Source organism: Carassius carassius, chromosome 9 (assembly GCF_963082965.1).
Source record: "Carassius carassius chromosome 9, fCarCar2.1, whole genome shotgun sequence".
NCBI lineage: Eukaryota > Metazoa > Chordata > Actinopteri > Cypriniformes > Cyprinidae > Carassius > Carassius carassius.
The window spans coordinates 30,313,546-30,334,404 of record NC_081763.1 but is presented as its reverse complement, the minus strand read 5'-3'; the positions used below and the strand labels follow the sequence as shown (position 1 = coordinate 30,334,404).

Genomic DNA, 20,859 nt, shown 5'->3' with positions numbered 1-20,859 from the left:
AAAATATATTCAGTTCCTTCAGGAGATGAAATGTTCTTGTAGCCTTCATATTTTGCATGTTTTCTATTGTTTTGTAATATGTTTTAAAGTCCAGATGAAATACATTAAAGCTAGGTTGTGAATTAGACCATTTACATTTGTGAATATGGTATTTTCCGAAAATAATAAACAGTTGAATAACAAAAATTTAATTTTTGGACAAACCACATAAATAAAAGTATAACAATCATTTTTGTGATTATAAATTCTTCCAAATCAGACCAAAAATGTTTTGTGTACATACAGTGATAAAATAAATGAAAAATAGTCTCCCTATTTGATTGGCAAAAGACACAAGACTCTTCTATGTTTATTTTAAATCTTCTTAGCGTATCTTTAACACGATAAATATGATGTAAAATTTTATATGAATCTTCTTTTATTTTATTATTAATACAATATTTATAATTAGTTGGCTATTTGCCTTTTCCCAATTTAAATCACCCAAAAAACTTTGCAGCAGCTGGAACCGAGCATGAAATTTGATTTCGAATTTATTTATTGGTGTATTCTTTCTTTGTAATGTCTGTAGCCTATCTTAGGGCTGATATCACATCGAGTAGCTGTTACTACACAGAGCCATTGTTAACTGAGAAGATGCGCAAATCCAGGATCATTTTCAGCGTTTATTTGCGCATCTTCTCAGTTAACAATGGCTCTGTGTAGTAACAGCCATAGACATGTATAGAAAGGCTAGATGGCTCAAGGCAGAGTCAGCTGTGTCGTCACTTGGCGGCCATCTTAGGTCAGGAGACTGCGCTGCTGCTCCCTGCTGCTGTGGACGGAAGGTGAGTGACATACGCCAACTAAAATGCTTGTAACTTGCTGAATTCTTGACGGATTTACAAACGGTTTGGTTTATTACAAACCTTATTAACGTGGCTATGATTTGTGCTGATGCCGATGTTTAAATTGTAGCTTCACGTTTTGAGAAACGCTTAACATTGCAGCGTAGCTGTGTGTTTCATGGCTGCCCTGTACTCTAAAGTGATACCACAGTCGACATTTTCAATTATTAACAGGTTTCCTGAGACCAACAACGTTTCTTGACAACCTAATCTTTTGTCTAAATGTCATTTTGTGGATGTGGTTGTATTTATTTGCTGGATAGCAGTGAAGAGGTCGTAAGTGAGTTACCAAGCAATTGTAAATTGGTGGGAGAGGCAGGGTTAGTCTTTCGTTTCAACATAGCTTTGAGTTACACATGATTTCCAAGTGGGTTGGTTTCTTAAAAACATCTTTACATTTGGATTACTTTGTTGGTTTTTTGTTTACAGAACTTCTGATTACGCTTGTGGAAAATGAGAGGAGGAGAGGGAGGGAGCTGTATTGATTATATTGTATTGATGGAAAGAGTTTTGTGTCCAATTGTGTCTTAATGTTTTTTTTTTTTGGTATATTTTGTATATTTATTTTGTAAGTTTTTTCTAATTGTGTGCCTTTGGACCTAAGTAAAAAAACAAAAAACAAAGACCCATCTCTTTTCTTTTTATTTTACAGAATGGCAACTTGAGACAGATTTATATTATACATAAATTTACACATGTATTTAATAATGTAAATATTAGTAATAAACTAAATTGCACTATTTCATGTTTCATGTACCTTATAAATATTGACATCATTACTGTGTGTGTGTATGGGTATACCTAGTACTTTACCTGTCTAGTCTACTTAATATACTATTTTCTTAATAAACTCCGTGGCTATAATTTTTCACAAGTATGCAGTTAAATAGCCGCATCCCTGAAGTTTATGACACACCAAGCCGTTTGAAAATCGGTTGAAAATTGAGCAAAATATAGTTATTTCAGCACTACATGCATGCAATAGACTTTAATGTTATAACTGGACGAGCGGTCCTGTCCTAAGATGGCCGCCGTGTGACGTCGTCGGGTCCCATTGGCTCTCAGCGCCGGTAGCTATCTAGCCTTTCTATACATGTCTATGGTTACAGCTGCTCTATGTGAAATCAGAACCTGAAGGAATTTAACACTGATTAGAGAACCGGCTTTACTGACGAGATGCTCATAACGATCTGCCGATCGTGATTGGAGCACCACTACTGTATCTCTAATAAAAATTCTATTAAATTCAGCACTAATATCTGTAAATGATATGTGTTTTAGAATATAGAAGGGCTTGTTTGTGGAAGTCAGCTAATTTCAATGGAATTTTATCAATAGAAAAATTACATTCCAGTAGAAAATGTATGCCACCAAGAGTATTGAACAGATATGATGGAAAAGCGTTCCAGATGCTGTCAGGGCTTTTCAAGAATTCTATAATCCATTTAATTTTAAAAGTATTATTTATAGTATGAAAATCCAGCACTTCCAGACCACCTTGGTCTTTACATCCTGTGATAACATCTTTTTTGAGATAATGGGTTTTTTTCCTCCAGATATAATCATACAGTATTTTATCCAATTCTTTAATTGTATTTTTTGGGATATCCAGCGATAAGGCAACATATACAGAGCGTGATATACCTTCTGCCTTTGATATTAAGACAAGTCTCTCATTAACCATGAATTTAGTTTAGATTGTATTTTTTTAACAATTGGATTAAAATTTAACTTATGACGTTCCTCTTTATTTTTACAAATTACAATTCCAAGATATGTCACTTTTTCATTAATTGGTATTCCATCAAAATTGGCCAGATTGCAATTTTTCAGGGGATTTATTAATGTTCATTACCAACCCTGAAACATCACTAAATTTTTATACTATTTACTGCAGTCCCAGTTTGGTTTCGGTCACTTAAAAAGATGGCTGTGTCATCTGCAAGTTGGCATATTTTAAACTTTTACCAACAGCATTAATTCCTGAAAAGGGAGACATTTTTATGTGTGTAGCCATTGTTTGAGCAACTAAGAGAAATAAAAATGGTGGTGTCTAATACCACAGGATATACTAAATCTTTCTGATGTTCCCGTTTTCAGTTTAACAGAACTAGAACATCCATTATATAAGGTTTGAATTGCCTTATGAAAATAGTTACCAAAACCAAAAAAGGAAATAGATTTTAATATAAAGTTATGCTCGATGGTGTCAAAAGCTTTATAAAAGTCAATGAATAGTATGAAGCTATCATTAGGAAGGAGGTCACTGTAATCTATCATGTCTAAAATTAAACGTATGTTATTGCTTATGTGTCTTTTGGGCATAAAGCCAGATTGTTCTTCATCTATAATTTGGTTCAGGCTATGTTTAAGTCTTTTTGCAAAAATTAAAGCAAATAATTTTGCATCATTGTTAAGAAAACTAATGGGTCTCCAGTTTTCAATGTGTAATTTATTCTTATTTGGTTTAGGAATTAAAGTAATCACGCCCTGTTTCATAGTCGGAGGAAGTTCACCTTTTTCAATGGCTTCTTCAAACACAGACAGCAGGAAAGGAGAAAGTTTGTCATTAAATACTTTATTAAATTCTCCCGTTAAGCCATCATTCCCGGGTGTTTTATTGTCTTTTAAAAGTTTAACACATCACTTCATTTATTTTCTTAGCATTTGTGGAGATGTTATTTAAAAAAGAATCTATGCCAGAACCTGTGGAAGCGGATGAGTATAAATCCTTATAAAAGCTAGCAACATGTTTTGAGATAACCTTATGATTATTGGTAATACTTCCATTGACTGACAAATTACTTATTGTATTATATTCAGCATTTCTCCTTTCTAATCTAAAAAAGTACTTTGTATTTTTCTCTCCTTTTTCAATACATTTACATCTGGATCTAACGAAGGCATCTTTAGTTTTTTCTATGTATATGTCGTCTAGTTTACTTTGTAATAAAATCAGATTTTCTTTCTCATGTTCATTAAGATTATTGCTAGATTTTATTTGTAAATTTAATATTGCTTTAATGACTTGTGATTCATTTTCTCTTTTTTGCTTTGCTAAATACTTCCCTTTTTTAATAGCAATCTTGCGAATTTCAAATTTTGTTAGTTCCCAATTTTGTCCATAGTTACCAGAATTACAGGCTTGTTTCCAAAATTTTTCAATGATCCTACTACTTTCTAGTTTAAAATCTAAGTTTTTAAGTAATGAAGTGTTAAGTTTCCAGGAACTGGAAGTATTCTTCTGAGAAAAACAAATGCTCAAGTAAATTTTAATAAGTATAAGTTTATGGTCAGTTAATACAGCTGGTTCTATCATCACATCTTTGACCTTATCTTCAAGGTCATTGGAGATGAGCCAAAAATCTATGCGTGACTTCAAAGACAGACTTCTATTGCTCCAAGTATACATTCTCTGTGATTTGTTCCTTTCACGCCAAATATCCATAAGTCCTAGACGCAAACATGTATTTCTAAGTTCACAATTTATGTTTGCAGGTTTTGGAGGCCATCTATCCAAGTTATCATCAAAAACTGTATTAAAATCACCTCCCCATAAAACCTTAGCTTCTGAAAATTTCAAATTAAGTTGACAAATTCTTGCCTCCACATTTTTAAAGAGAGTCCGATTTCTAATTTTGTCATTGGTGGCATAAATATTAAACATTATAAATTGTTTCTGCTCCAATTCACATACTAAAATAATTAATCTTCCTGAAACGTCTTTTTCACTATGTGAAAGTTTCCTTTTAAAATAGCCACGCCTGCTGATCGATTACCGTATTTTCCAGACTATAAGTCGCACTTTTTTTCATAGTTTGAAATGTTTCATAGTGCGTAGTCCGAAAAATACAGTATCTCAATTCGAAAACCATATTTCACTCCCCCATTGGTTCTTCCAAAAAGATTCATCTGCTGCACATGCATGAGTTTCTTGAGTAAAATAAAAGTCTACATTTTTAGCTCTGCAGTACAAAAAAAGCTTTCCTTCTAAGTAAATCTCTTAAACCTCTGGCATTGACAGAACAAACATAAAGAGACATCAAAAAAAAAAAAGACAAAAGTACTAGTTTAACTTTAGTTTTTTTTATAGGCAACAGGTTTCTTGCATAACTAAATAATGAAAAACTGTCTGATCTTGGATTTTTGTAGTAAAGAGCGATTTAAAACCTATCGGCTTCCTTCAAACTGATTGTAAAGATGTCAGCGCTCCGCAGAAGCCAGTAATATACAGTTAAAGCCTGAAGACACTCCTCATATGAACAGAGACTGGTTTCAGCAGCTGCAGGAGGATTAGGGCGTGTCTTTGTGAAAAGGCAGATTGTGAAAGTGAAACTGTCGCTGTATTGCTCTCCTTTCGATCTTAAACAACTCTCGTATCAACATTTTGTTAATATCTAATAATTACATAAATCATTTATTCAGAAACTCCTGTGAACACAGCAATGCTCAGCTGAAGGTAAGTCAAGAACCAACCGAAAAATACATTTACCTGAACAAATGTCTGTGTGACTTCCGGTGTGTTTAACCAGTTAGTTAGGTCTAGAAGTGATACTAAACCATACAAATAAATTTCTAAAAATGATTAAATTGAAATAATACTACATATAGATACACGCTGTGTATTTGTGTCTTGCTTTGGACTAATTTAAGCAGTTGATTGTAGATGTGTAAGTGCAAGTATTCAGAGCGAATGCATGTATGTTAACACACGAGCTGACTGTTTATTAAAATGTTTTATTTTCCTTTGTGTCCTTTAGAGATGAAGTTCATTTGGTTGACTTTGCTGATTATTAGTGGAATTACAGATTCATTATCAGGTAAATTATTCACACCCATGAAAAGAGCTGAAGTGTGTGTTCATGATCATTCATTATCCAGCTGAAATATATTTGTTATTATAGTTTATCTTATAATTCCTGTGATAATGACCAGGTCACTGTACACTGTAAAAACTAAAGGTTCCTGGAGGCACCTTTTGGGGTTCTTAATTAATTTAATTTAATTCTTCACTTCGCCACACCGGCAGAACCCTCTGAAGAGCCTCTAGGCACCTCTCTAAATGGGGGTGGTTCTCTGAGGAACTTTCAATGGTTCCTGGAGGAACCCTTTTATTAGGATGGCCAGGAACCACCTGGGGTGCTTCAAGACACCATTTCCCTAATTTCAGTTCTTTAATATCCCCCCCACCCCCACCCCATTATTATTTGTCCTGCTATTGACATTTTTAATGATTTTAAAAAACAAACTGAAAAAATAAAACAAATGCGTATAAAACATAGTTTATTGATAAACAACAACAATATCCACAATCATCTTAAATAGTCAATACTGCACATCACAATCCCATTCATGGAAACATCAGTGTTAATATTGCTATAAACGACAAAAAAAGAAGCATTTACACCTTGGTAAAATTATAAACAAATAAATGTGACTTAATTATCTTAGAAACCTTTTATGTACCTAGAACAATGATACAATTTAAATTAATAAATTAAATTAAATTTTAGACACAATGCAATTAATAGTAACATTTTCTTTCCGGTTCTAAATAGTGGTAACTGAGTGGGAGAATTCACACAGGACATTTTAAGAAATTGATAAGTCTCAAGATAGCTGTATTTAGCTCAATGAACCAGTTTCTCAGCAGCGTAAGTGGTTATAGTTGGGTAAACTTCTAGAGCAGTGAATGGGAGAGTATCACAAATATAGTTTTGCATTCTCATTTACTCAAATAGCAAAATGAAAAACTCTACAATAGCATTTTCACAACTTTCAATCAAAGGAAACAATCTGACAGAGACTGATAACAGCAGTCAGAAGAGAGAACAATGTCAAATTTAGCATTCCTCCTAAAGACTCTGGATTAGAAACACCCTTGCATTAGCATTAACTATTTTTTCTGTAATTTGATAAGATTGTGATATAATACAAAGTAGTGTTATAAATGCACATCATTTTTTTTATCAAAATATACAAACATTGTGAGGATTTACGATGAAAACACAGCTGAACACATCATCAGTCTTGTGAAAATGGTCCATGATCTCCTCCTGAATGGCCAACAGATACAGCAGAAAAACTGCTTTTAATTGCTTTTCTGTTTAATGTTGAACATGCAATCATAGTAAGGTGAACTCATGTCAGCAGGTTCATCAGCAAGAGGCTCCTCACCATCAGGAAAGCCTCTGTAACCCTCTGTGGGTCCTCTGTAATTACCACAGCTGCTCTGAGATTAGGTGTAGGCTGTTCATTGAAAAAAAAAAGTTATTTACATAAAATTTATTAATAAATTATAATTACCCTTATTCATTTAGCACAGGTATTTTTTTTATTATCTTAAAAATGAGGAACACCACAGGAATTATTTTTGTCATATTAGTGCATTGATTAATGGTTGTGGACTAATTAAGTGCACAATGTGTGTAATGTGTGTGTGTACACTACATACAGTGCTCGAATTGAGGGGGGGCTGGGGGGATCCGTGACCCCCCATAAGGTATTAGGGACCCCCCATAAGAAGTAAAAAATAGAATTAGGGGGGTCCCTCTGATATTTTTATTTTAGTAAAAATAATAATGACAAATCAAAATAAATGCATGCAAATGATACAGTAAATATCGTGAATTGATTATTTACAATAATTTATTTTAAGTGTGTTTATAGGCCAGTTGTCATGTCTCTTTAAAATGTAAACGTCCCGCCTAAAGAGCGCTGTGCGCGCGCATGACATCGTCGACAGGACTGTTTGTTTGGCGCCGCTCCGGTGAAGCTAATTTTAGCTTTTAAAATATGGAGAAAAATAAACCTCCACTAGCAGTCGGGAAGAGAAAGCTTCTTACTGACTTTTTTGAGGGGTAATTGTCTCTCGCTATATATCTTTCTACTTTATATCTAACAGTTATCCACTGCATGTCGGGGCTTTTATATTCCTAGCATATATTGGAAACATTTAGGCTTACGTTACTATTTTTTTCATAATTAACAGTCCTGGTTCTACAGGAGTGCTAGTGCTAGAGATCTCGATGAAGATGGATAACAGATTTTTTTTTGAGAATCTCCTGGACATCCCTATGTTAAACTTATAAACTATTCCAAAGACTGTATCCTGTTTGCCCAGTTGCCCTGCACTCTTTGAGTTGTGAAGATAGATATCCTTTTGAAGTTACTGACTGCTCTTTTCACTGCTTTCGGAGACATTATGAAATAATTATCCCAGTGCCACTGTTGAATCTGACAGTGATACCATCCAGTGAGACTGGAAGCCATCTGATTATTTTCTACTGTTTTTGAGACATTTCAATGTATTTTGAAGTCACTTGCTTTTACGGGTGTTCAAGTGCCTTATATGTAGTGCCCTGGTATATTTGCCATAGCTGCCCTTTTGAGTCTGCTGCTTTGTCACCCTCTAAATCCATATTACTCAAGTAAGTAATTTAAAAGAAGATATATATATATATATATATATATATATATATATATGTATGTGAATTCAAGCGTTTTTAATAAATAGTATATATTTATGCATATTATGATCAAATATATTGTATATTTTGTATAAAGTGTATATTGCGAGACTAACCAACCCCCCGCCCAAAAAAACTTGGGGACCCCCCATAAGACTTGACTCAATTCGAGCACTGACTACATATGTCTACACACATGGACAAACTCATACTTACCTCATCATATACAGTACGGAACAGCAGGATCATCATGTTACAGGAAGGCCAATGTTAGAATTTCTCTGAAAACAATAATAATAAAAAAGAACTGTTAATAAACTATAAATAATTGAATGTTTTAGAAGGGTTTCTGGTGTGTGTCTGCTACCGTTCACTTATTTACACACCTGCAAAAGATGGGGTACGTCCAGAGGTCTGTTTATTGTCAGCCAGCATCAGACATCAGCAGCTGTCTGTCCACTGCCTCACAGGTGTCCACTACAGAGCCACATTTCTTTATTAACTGATGAATAAAAAAAAAACATATGGGTAGTTTTTTTTATTGTTTAATTCAGTTCAGTGTAACAGTGTATACAGTCATATATAATTTTTGATTAGGCCAAACTGAAACACTATTTCAGTTATTTCAATGTCAAAGAAATAATTAAATACTTACATAGTGCTGCTCTGTGAACCTTTTGAGATTTTTAGAGAAGTCATAGTGGATTTTCTTAGGAGAGAAAATTATCAAAACCAGTTTTATGTACGTTATGTGCAAATGAAAAATAGGCTAATAGCCTAACGTTACATGTAACTTACGTTAACATAGATGTGTAACTATTTAACAAACGAAAACGACAACAATAATTTAGAAAAGTTAAAAAAAATAGTTACAATGAATAAACGTACAGTAAACATCATGCGTAAACCAAACTAACGTTAATGATTATTGTTTGTGACCTTGTGTTTGTGGTCTCCATTTCGTCCCACAAAGTGCATTAGACTCGTAAGCATCGGGGCTATTAAATTAATGGTTAAAACAAACATTTTAAATAAAAAAACATACAGTCTAATGTGTCAGTGTAGGAATTAGTATACAAATAATAAATCTGTGTATTTATTTCGGAGTCTTTACTCACCTCATGCAGCGGTTGTTTCTTTGAGGAAAGGAGCCGTTACTTCTTTGTATTTGAAACAGTGTTGCCAGATTGGAAATGTCCAAGTATCATACCAGAAGTTCAAAATTATCGTATTTGGAAGAAAATTATCGTACACGAGTCAAAAGAGTTATTTATCTATTCTAAACCAACAACATTTTGACACGACCTGCAAATTACCACAATAGATAACAAGGCGTATTGTTGGACGGAACCAGTGAGACAAAATACTATCCAATTATTTTCAGTGACTGTCTGCATCGCGGCACTTATTAAAACATATTAAAATTATTTTTAACACTTGGTTTGTCGCGTCCAGTGAAGAAGGAATTTAGCTGTTGCTGCGGTGCAGTTAACATCTGAGCCGCTGTCATCTGAATCCTGCGTGTTGCCAGATGTTGAAGAAGTTCTTCCTGTCATGTACCGCAACTAGTGCTCGTTGGCTTTAAAGCAGGGCACTCTCCTGCATTCTTAACACACCCTCAGGTAAACACGAACGCATTTAGAGTGTCTGTAATTAGCCGATTTCGTGTAGGCTATGAGTAAGATGCCCTATGACTGCAACTACAATCATTTACATTTTCATAAAATTCTGAAATTATCGTACATTACGGGATTTTTTTTCATTATTGATCGTACATCATACAGAGGTAAAAATTATCGTACAAATACGATAATTATCGTACATCTGGCAACACTGATTTGAAATTGCCCTTCCACGCACGCATGAGAACAGTGTTTTCAGAAATAATTGTAACATTTTAGTTGGACATACTGGCTGTTTAGAAGATTTTGTATGTCCTTTTCTTATTTTATTTATTTATTTATGTTTTGACAGAACAAGGGTGAAGATTTTTACAAACATTTAGTTTTTTTTTCACATGGAAAGTGCCACAAAAGTCATTGTTCCATCACATTCCTAAAAAGTAAATATTAATAATAATAATAATCAGTCAAATTAAATTTTTGTCACATGAATCTCTGGGTTCTTCCAGATGCTGGCTTTTACAAGTGAGATCTTCCAGGAACCATTTTAATGTTAACAGAGCTTACAGTAACCCTTTTTTAAAATGTGAGTTCCTCCAGGAACCTCCAGGGCACTTTGAGGTCTCAGTGTAATGAAAGGGTGACTCCAGAACCTCAGAACTGGGAACAAAGTGCTTCAAGGATACCATGAGTTCCTACACAAACTGCAAAGACTATAATGGTTCCTCCAGGAACCATATTATGAGAAAAAGAGCTTTGAGGCACTTAAAATACATTTTAAGGTTCCTGGAGTACTCAAAAGGATACCTGAGGCACCTTTAGTTTTTACAGTGTACATTACACCATTGATTACAAAGTAAATGGATGGAAATTTTTGATCTCAGGTGAAATTATTTTATCAGCTTACGTGTACAAACCACAGAACAGAAACGGTTGGTTTCCTGGGTGAATGGTCAGTTATTTATCATTATTCAGAAATATTGACCAAATAGAATAACGTTTACAAAGAGCCATTTATGAATGCTAATGGAAAAATTCACACGCAGTATTTTCAAGCAGAGATGATCGGACGCAGAGCTGTGTGGAGAAGGACAGTCACTGCTTTACATGTGAACGCTGTAGTCCTTGAAGGATGACAGTTCATCTGACAGGAGGTTCACATTTAATTAGACCTGCTCTCTTTCTCTTTAACAGAGCAGTATAAAGTCGTGGGATCTGCAGATCCTGTTCTTACTGTAGCTGGTGAAGATGTGATTCTGCCCTGTTCAGTCAAACCCAACATCAGTGTTGTGGACATGAGAGTGGAGTGGTTTAGACTTAATTTGAAAGACTCACAAGTTCATCTCTATGATGATCATGTAGACAAAAATACAGATCAGAGTCAGTCCTACAGAGGGAGAACAAAACTGAATCTTCAAGAACTACAGAGAGGAGATGCATCACTCAAACTCTCATCAGTCCGAGTCTCTGATGAAGGTCTTTATAAGTGTTTTATTCAGTCCAAATCTTGGTCTGATGACACCACTGTTGATTTCAGAGTTGAAGGTGAGTAAACCAGTGAATACTAAAGGCTAAAATACATTACAAGACAACTCAAATCTGTACAACTTTTAAAACCATACACTTACAGAATAATCACAAAAGAAAGCTGGCCATCACACATTAAACGACTGAGGATCACACACTACCAGACTTTAAAGATTTTCTGATAACAAACTCGTGCAAAAATATGCGCCGTGTTCCTAGGAGAGACACGACAAATTAAAACAGTATGTGTTGTAAAATTGGCTCAAAATATCAAACATGTTTGGATGGAATCAAATTCTGAATAAAAAAAATCATCCATGTCCATCATACACTCCATGATTTTCTAGGAAATCTGTCAGCTCAAATCTGTAGACCAGCTCTAGAGTCAACTTTTCCACAGGGCTGGACAATATATTGAATGATATGATCTTCAATAATGAACTCTATATAGTGTATCTTGTCAGTGAACTATGGCTCTGTGTATTAACTGCCGCTCCATTTGAAAGCAGGTGATGTCGATTTACCGCTAATCATGGAACTGACTTTACTGACGAGATGCGCATGATCATATCATTCGATATATTGCCCAGCCGTACTTCTCCAGACTGTAAATTGGGGGAAATCAGGGCAAAAGTGGTGTAGTGTATTCCAGCCTTAACATGCTCTAACTAACTTTAAAAAGCCTGAAATAACAACAGAATGATCTTCTTGTTGGTCTGTAGCTGTAGGACGTCCTCCAGTGATCACTGTAGATGGGTTTGATCATTCAGGAGGGCTTCATCTTCAGTGTGAATCTGATGGCTGGTATCCTGAACCTGATCTTGAGTGGCTGGACAGTGAAGGAGTCAGTTTAAGTTCAGAAACTAAAGAGACACAGAGAAACACCGACAGATTCAGAGTAAAACACACCATCACTGTACATAACAGGGACGACAAGATTCACTGCAGAGTCAAACTGAGACATCACATGCTGGAGGCACTGATTATCAGCTCAAGTAAGCACTGACACTTCTGTTAATGTAGTTTTTTCATCTTGTTGTGGTATTTTTGATCTAGTAAAAAGATTCCAGTCCATTACATTATGTAAAGCTAAACATTTTACTGTATATGTACAACTCAGAACTGAACATTATATATGTTTTTTATTAATTTAATTAAATTACCTTTATTTTACACAATGTGCTTAATTCCTGTTTTGTTTTGCAGGTAATATGTTTAGTTCTTGGAGGACTTCAGTCATCATGATTTCAGTGGCTGTTGTGCTCAGTGTGATTGCTGGAATACTGATAGCTGTGTTTGCTCGTAAAAACAGAGGTAAAATACTTGTTTTCTTATTTCATATATTGTATGTAAATAAGGCAGTATGAGGATACTTTTTAAGGCAAGGCAAGTTTATTTATTTAGCACATTTCATACACAATGGTAATTCAAAGTGCTTTAGATAAAAAGTATAAAAAAGTCATACAAATAATCACAACATTAAAAGCCAAGTATTAAAATGTTAAAATGATTTTAAAAATTAATTTTAAAATTAATTAAATTAATTTGAGAAGTAAAAAAGAGGATTTTAAGGATGGTTTCTCTGCAGTGGTTCAGACTGTTGGATTGAAGAATGACTAAAGAAACGTTAACAGCACAATGGTATAAAATTGTCTGTTTTCTTGTCTATTACCCCTCACTGCCACTTATACCAACAACAGAAATAAGAGCAGTTAGAACAGATAAATATGTGGGAGAGCATTGATATTATGTGACTATATTGTATTGCAATAGTTAGCACTTTAATGTTAATGTTGAATTGAGACTAGTAAGCAGCAACCACATAATTTATAATGAAAATGGTTTAATAACAGTATTTCAGAATGATTACACTTGAACTGGTTACAAAATAGATGAAGGATGGTAAAACACAAACAGTTAAATGTAGCCAGCATGTGTGTAAACTGTTATCTGAGAGAGAGAGAGAGAGAGACAGTGAAAGAGAGAAAGAGAGAGAGAGAGAGAGAGAGAGAGAGAGAGAGACAGAGAGAGAGAGAGAGAGACAGAGAGAGAGAGAAAGTGAGTGAGAGACAGAGAGAAAGAGAGAGAGAGAGAGAGAGAGAGAGAGAGAGGTTCACAAATTCTTTTATTTTACATTTCAAAACTCATACATTCATATACTCATTCTAAAATAATTCTACATAATTAAAGTAGATTATATATAAACCCACAGATGTATATAACAAAATAAAAAATTAAATTAAAAGCTCAAAACCATCGGATCATCATAAATAGTGCATAAAACATCATCAACACACCATATTTCAATAAAACTCCTTACATTATTAACCATATTATAATATGCATACTCTACTTTAAGCCTTCCTGCTACTAATTTCCTAAACATAACTTCAGGATCCGTAGATGCCAATTGTAAGCCTTTGTTCTTCCTAGTCTTCCACACTGCCAATTTTGCAGTCCCAATCAAATAACTCAATAAACACACTTTCTTCCTTATCAAAAATGCATACTTTAACCCTCCAATAAATACTTAATCCGAAAAAGCCTCATTAAATTCCCTAAACCATTCCTTAAGAAGGTTAAAAAGACTTTATAGCCTTTCACATCTTAAAAACAAATGTTCTAAATCCTCCTCTTCTCCACAAAACCTACATTTCCCACCCACTGCTGGATTCAAGTGTGCCACATGTCTGTCTGTAGCTATTGCCCTGTGAATAATCCTCCATTGTAGATCAGCTGTTCGCTTCTCCACTGGAGGTTTATACAGTGCTCTCCATCTGTCCCTCACGAGGAACTCTGGTGTCAACAGTCCTGGCCAGCCAGAGGCTTTTACTCTCCTGAGTGATTCCTGATGTATGATCTTCACCGTAATGTGATAAATGGCCTTCTTTGATGTAGACTCGACAAGGGTCCTTCAGTGACCCATTTTCCATTAGGATCAATGTCCCGCTCCACTTTAAAAACAGTTCTCCAGACCTTTAACATAGCCTTATAAAAGGGGGTAAGCTCAGACAAGCTCATGTAGAGGCAGCTAGGTTATTAATAACCAAAACTCGCCCTCTATACGACAACTGTGGTAATAGCCATTTCCATTTAGACAATCGGGCAATCACTTTCTCCAGCATTCCCTCCCAATTCTTCATCTGAAATTGACTATTCCCTAAATACACACCTAAAACTTTTAGCCCTTCCCTGCCCCATTTTAAACCACCAGGAAGCTGTGGAGGTCTTTTCCCCATCCACTGTCCAATAATAAAACCCTCACTTTTCCCCCAATTTAATCTAGCTGAGGATGCCTTCTCATATTGCTCAATGTTCTTCGTTAAAACTGGAACATCATCCTGGCCTTTAATAAAAACAGTAACGTCATCAGCATAAACCGATACAGACACTATAGAACTTATGTCTCCATTTGGGATTAAGACTCCATTGAGATTTCTCCTTAACCTGCACAAAAGAGGTTCAATGACAAGACTATACAACTGTCCTGAAAGTGGACAGCCTTGTCTAATTCCTCTAGAAACAGGTATTGGTGCACTTAAACCACCACCAGCTTTTACAAGAACAACTGCATTTGAATACAACAATTGAATATATGAAATAAAATTTTCACCAAAGCCAAAATGCTGTAAAACATTATAGAGATACCCATGGTCAACTCTATCAAATGCTTTCTCCTGATCTAGAGAAAGAACACCAATTTCAGAATTATTTAATTGACTTAATTCAATAACATCACGTAATAAGGAGATATTGTCCATTATAGATCTTTCAGGAATGCAGTACGTCTGATCCTTCTGCACCAATAAACCCAGATAACACTTTAACCTGTTAGCCAAACATTTTGAGAATATTTTGTAGTCAACACACAACAATGACACTGGTCTCCAATTTTTTAAAAGTCCCAGATCTCCTTTTTTTGGAAGTAATGAAAGTACTGCCCGACTTCAACTTGTGGGAAGTATCTTACTTTGGCAACATTCAGACAGTACCTCATAAAAATCTTCTCCTAAAATACCTAAAATGGTAGAATTCGGCAGTCAATCCATCAATTCCTGGGGATCTACCCGTGGACAACTGCTGCATTGTCTCTGTAAGCTCTTGAAAAGTAATGTTCTCATCCTAAGTCTTTCTTTGTTCACTCTCAATCTTTGGTAGATCACTAAGTAGATCTTTAGCGCTTTCATGGTTACAGTTTTCAGAAGCATATAATTGTGAGTAGAAATCCACAGACATCTTCCTTATTTCAGCAGGATCTGTTGTTATAGAACCATCATGACGACGAAGATGATACATTTGCTTCTGTGTTGTACTTTTCTTTTCAAGATTGAAAAAATATGTGCTAGGGGTGTCCATGTCTTTAATAGAGCAAAATCTTGCCCTTATTAGAGCTGTCTTTACTTGCTCTTGTAGAAAAGTCCCAAGCTCTTTATTTTTCTTTTGTAGAGCATCATCATGCACAAGTTCATTATTATTATTAAAAATGTCCTGTTCTAAAAGTTCAATGTCTCTTTGTAGTCTTTTCAAAGTATCCCTCACCACTGATCCAATATGAGATGAATAATTCTGACACAACATCCTTATGTTAACTTTACCCACATCCCACCACTGATTGAGATTCTCAAATTAACTTTTCCTCGTTTTCCAGTTCTTCCAGAATAAAACAAATGAATCACAAAAATGAATGTCTTGCAGCAATTTAGTATTAAAATGCCAGTAATAAATAGGTTTTGACATATTTTTTAAATTAAAGTCAAAAATAACCATGTGATGGTCTGAAAAACCATTAGGTAAAATAGAAGTATTCATCACCCTATTATTCCATACTTTACCCAAATAAAATCTATCTAATCTTGCACCACTGACTCTATTATCATTTACTTTAAGCCAGGTATATTGTCTAGCTCTTTTATTTATCATTCTCCACACATCTATTAATTCAAATTCATTCAATGCTTTTGTCAACATCATGCTTGAATGACTGTGTGGCTCTTCTCCATTTCTATCAATTGTAAAGTCTGTGGTGCAATTCCAATCTCCTCCCACAACAATACACACATTACTATCAATTGTCTTAATTAACCTTGTCATTTTCATAAAAAAATCCATCCTCTCAGACCCATTATTTGGGGCATAAACATTCATGAACACAAGTTCCATTCCTCCAACCTCAATTTTATTTAACAAAAGTCTACCTTTTATAACCTCATCTACAGTTAGAACATTATCATTAATATTTTTCGAAAATAAAATAGCTACCCCTGCACTGTTATTTGTCCCATGACTTAAAGTAATCTTCCCTTCCCACCACATGCTCCATTCATTTTCATTGTCATTATCAGTATGTGTTTCTTGTAAAAAAGCTACATCAACCCGGTTAACTTAAAAAAACTCTGAAATCATTGCCAATTTTGTCCTATCTCTACCTCCATTTATATTCAAGGAGCCCACCCTTAAAAGCCCCATAAGAAAAAAGAAGTAAAAGAGACAGGACAGGTAAAAAATATGACACACAAAGTTTAGAAATCACCAGGTGCAACTTCTTCATTTTACTTTTTTAAAAGCATGCATTTTATCCTTCCTTAACCTTGTTATCATTTTCTTCAGACGAAATCTTTTTTTTTTTATCTAAAGCTTCATAACTGACTGTTTTCTGCAGCGACAATACAGACCCAATGAATTTATCTGTGTCTGGAAAAAAATCCTTAACTTCCACTACTTTTCCAAATGTTGCATCCAAAAAGTTATTAATTTCCTGCAATGTGTACGTATCATCCAAAACCTGTGAACCTATCTCAGAAATATCAGAGACCAAATCACCATCTCTTATCTCTTTATCCTCAGACATTTCAACACATCCAGATATCCCTGCCACTTCATTGTCCACAGTTCCATTAACTTCAGCCTTTTCATTTTGTTTGGACAAACCAGATTTTTCACCTTTCTCACTAAACTCATTGTCATCATTGTCAACAACATCATCAGTTTGCTTAGCACTTTGAGCTCTACCGTCACTAGTCTCTCCAGCATGAGACTGTTTTGCGGTCTGAGATCCATTTGCTACATCAGCAGCATCACTAGGGCCTGTAGCCTCATCACTTTGAGCTTTATGTGGACACACCATCCTTTTATGGCCCACATCTCCACACTCAAAACACTTCATACTTCCAGAGTTTGCATACACCATGTATGCCTTTCCTTCATGCCATACTCTGAAAGAAATATCTAATTCCTGCTCATTCAAAAACATGAACACCTGCCGCCTAAACGACATAACATGCTTTAATGCTGCATTTTTACAGCGAAGTGGAACCATTTTAATTGCGCTAGCAAACTTTCCATAACGAACTAATCCCTGCTCAATCTCATCATTATGAATGAATGGGGGCACGTTCGAGATAGTTATACGTGTCGTCGGAGTAATCAGCAGGAAAACATTAATAAAATCGCCACTTACCACAATTCCGTTGGTAATGAGGCGATTAGCTATCTCTTCCTCCTTTACAAAAACCACAACGGCCTTATTCATCCTCGAAGCCGAAGAAATGTTCTCAAAGCCGATCTGCTCTCCGACCGCGACTAGCACGTCTTCCACATCCACACCTGCCGCGGGAACACACCTGATTCCGTTACGCAGAGACACAGGTGGCGGTGGCTCTCCCCCATCCGGGAACGACGCCATCCCAACACTGTCCCAAAAAAAAGACTAAACTCAACTTAATCTACTTTTCAAATCAACTGTTATACCCCAAATTTTAAAGATGAAAAAAAAAGGAAAAAAAGTACATAACAGTCACCCTCTCCCCTTACGAATCCCCGACACACACCCAAACTCTCCCAGCGTACACCGGAAGTGTGTGAGAGAGAGAGAGAGAGAGAGAGAGAGAGTGATTGAGAGACCGAGAGAGAGAGAGAGAGAGTGCAGAGTGCCAAGAGGAGGGCCTTATCCCTTCCGTGACCATGTGAGGGGCACATCTGGCACATCTGCAGCAGCTGGTTTTAGAGGTGTTTCAGACACATCTGTAGAACTGAACCGGATGTGTGGTTTGGTAAAGTGTGTTTTCTCCCAGTCACCCCAGCGTTGTCTTTAATTGAGGTCCTTCATGATGCCGCAGGGCCTGTCTCCTCTCATAGCTGTGTTTGCTGTCCAGACAAGTTTGAGATTCTGGATAAAAGCAGTGCAATACCTGGCAAAAAATACTGATGATTGAATTTTTAACAATATGATACTTTTAACAAACAGGGTGGCCGCGGGTCCTTAAAAGTCTTAAAATAACTTAAATTCCTATTCTATGTGTCTTAAATATTTTGGGTCACAATTCTGCAAAACGTTCTCCTGTCTCTGACGGACTCAGTGACTGTTTACAATCACTAGACAGGCAGATTTCCTCCAGCTGTAGTTACTGCTACAGTTAGCTGAACAGCCTCCTAGCTAGTTTAAAATGCAAGTTTATTGAAAAATGGCATGAGAGTTTTGTTTGCCCAACCGGACAAATAGCCTGACAAAAAAATCAAAAAGCATCGAAACGCGAGAATGATTGAATAGTGTAATTCTGGTATCAAGGTTGCGCTATTTAGGCTTGCACTGCCTGTAAGACAGTGGTTCCCAACCACGTTCCTGGAAATGAGTAAAAGAGCTGAATGGTACTTTAACGATAAAACCTTTCATATTCATCCGGAAGAAGGAGGCGGGAACCGGCGGACAATCAAATAACATTTAATTTCAAAATAAACACAAAACAGCGCACCAGCCCCTCACGGACGACTGGTGCGCACAAAATAAAACCAAAACACAACTAAAATCCCAGGCCTGGTCCTCCTCCGTGGGCCTAGAGACCGGTGGGTCGAACAGGTGTAGCTCATCTCCAATCACTCCACCGGCCTCGCTCCCATGTCCCTCGGCCCCGCCCCACTCGTCACATACCCCCATCGCCCCTCGCAGGCCGGGGGGTACTCCCGAGACTGCGCTCTACTCCCCCCCCCCTCCCTCCGGGGGGGGACTGCTCACGGGGACCTGCGGGAACCTGGGGGTAGGACAGGCGAGGCGAGAGAAAAGGAGATGGAAGGAGGAGCGACAGAGACGAGAGAGGGGAGAGAGGAGAAAAAAAAAAATCCGGTTCCCAGACGCACCGCTGCTCGGCCCTCCACCAGCTGGGCGATCTCCTCCGCGGTGCCTGGCGGTGGCACTGGACGGCCCTCGGCGAACGGCACGACACTCCTCCGCCGCCCGGTGGACGGCGACGGCTCCGGCCACCTGGCGAACGGCGCAGACTCCTCCGCTCCCTCACGGACGGCAGCCGCCCCTCCCTATCGTGGGCGGCCGGTAGCGAGCTCGCACGTCCCCGGCAACTCGCTCCAGCCCACCGCCTCGAGGGTCCATGGCGGCACACTCCTCGCCTGCTCGTTGGCACCGCGGATTCACCACAGCGGCGAGGGATCTTCAGCAGCGCGTCCCTCCTTCTCCGGGGCTTCGGCACCACTGTAACCTCGCTCCCATGTCCCTCGGCCCCGCCCCACTCGTCACAGGTACACATAAAAAAAAACTCACAAAGAAACCTACTGAGGTAAAAATTCTGAATGTTGAGTTTTTTTATTTATAACATGATGTAGTCAAACAACATACCATGACATTGGAGCCATTTGCCAAATATTCTCACCATTGCAAATGTTAAGATGATTTTACGTAAAATAAACAAGTAGTGAAGCAGTCATGTAATTAGGTTAATTACATTTCAGATACAATATTGACTGTTTTGTACTGTTTCACAAACTAAAATAGTTTCAAACAAAGATCACAGCAGAAGTATTTGTTTGATTACAGTTACTACAGTAGATAAGAGAATACTACAGACACAGTGGAATCATTTAACAAAGTTTGTACTATATTGACACAAAACACTTCAATCACAACATAGGTTTATTTGAATCAAAGCAAAAATTAGCTATGAAATAGAAAGTACTGTAAAACATCAAATGCAGTGTTCCTCAAATTGTTTGCACTGTAAGAAACACAAAAGGAGTGATTACTGTACTTCGACATTGTCATCAACTCTGTGTTGTGGATTTGACAACAGGTTCTCATCTACATCACAATGGATGTTTTCATTAGCCAAACATCTTGGAAAAAAACAACTTCGGGCATGGCGAATCCAGGCCTGACACTGGTCTGCTGTGATGTCATTGCAGGCGTCATCCATGGCCTGGAGAAGAGTGACTTATTCATGAGGGTGCCTATCATGAACCTTCCATCTCCTTGTGGAGAAAAATTCCTCAATCGGGTTAAGGAAGGGAAAGTATAGGGGTAAATATAGGGTGGTAAATTGTGCATGGGCCTGAAACCATGCTTGCACCACA

General features: G+C 36.8%; 1 protein-coding gene and 2 long non-coding RNA genes across 12 annotated transcripts in view; 1 reads left to right on the top strand and 2 right to left on the bottom strand.

Annotated features, from left to right (window-relative positions):
* The window catches only part of LOC132149565 (butyrophilin subfamily 1 member A1), a 98,832-nt gene that overhangs the window by 54,031 nt on the left and 23,942 nt on the right, over window positions 1-20,859 (top strand). The window contains exons 1-5 of one of the 10 annotated variants that reach the window (XM_059558926.1): window positions 5,193-5,346; window positions 5,648-5,707; window positions 11,173-11,523; window positions 12,228-12,500; window positions 12,712-12,819. The exons of the other annotated variants lie outside the window; for them this stretch is intronic. Of the exons in view, the coding sequence (XP_059414909.1) occupies window positions 5,650-5,707; window positions 11,173-11,523; window positions 12,228-12,500; window positions 12,712-12,819 (790 nt within the window). The 5' untranslated portion in view covers window positions 5,193-5,346; window positions 5,648-5,649. Of the gene's footprint in view, window positions 1-5,192; window positions 5,347-5,647; window positions 5,708-11,172; window positions 11,524-12,227; window positions 12,501-12,711; window positions 12,820-20,859 lie in introns of those variants that run through there. 10 annotated transcript variants of the gene reach the window in all.
* LOC132149568 (uncharacterized) overlaps window positions 1-20,859 on the bottom strand; it is a 78,446-nt gene that overhangs the window by 35,480 nt on the left and 22,107 nt on the right. The gene's annotated exons all lie outside the window — the stretch shown is intronic.
* On the bottom strand, window positions 8,562-9,521 carry LOC132148678 (uncharacterized). Its single transcript, XR_009434958.1, has 3 exons — window positions 9,296-9,521; window positions 9,012-9,065; window positions 8,562-8,858 (listed from the first exon to the last, which is right to left on the bottom strand). It is a non-coding gene; the product is annotated as an uncharacterized LOC132148678 (long non-coding RNA).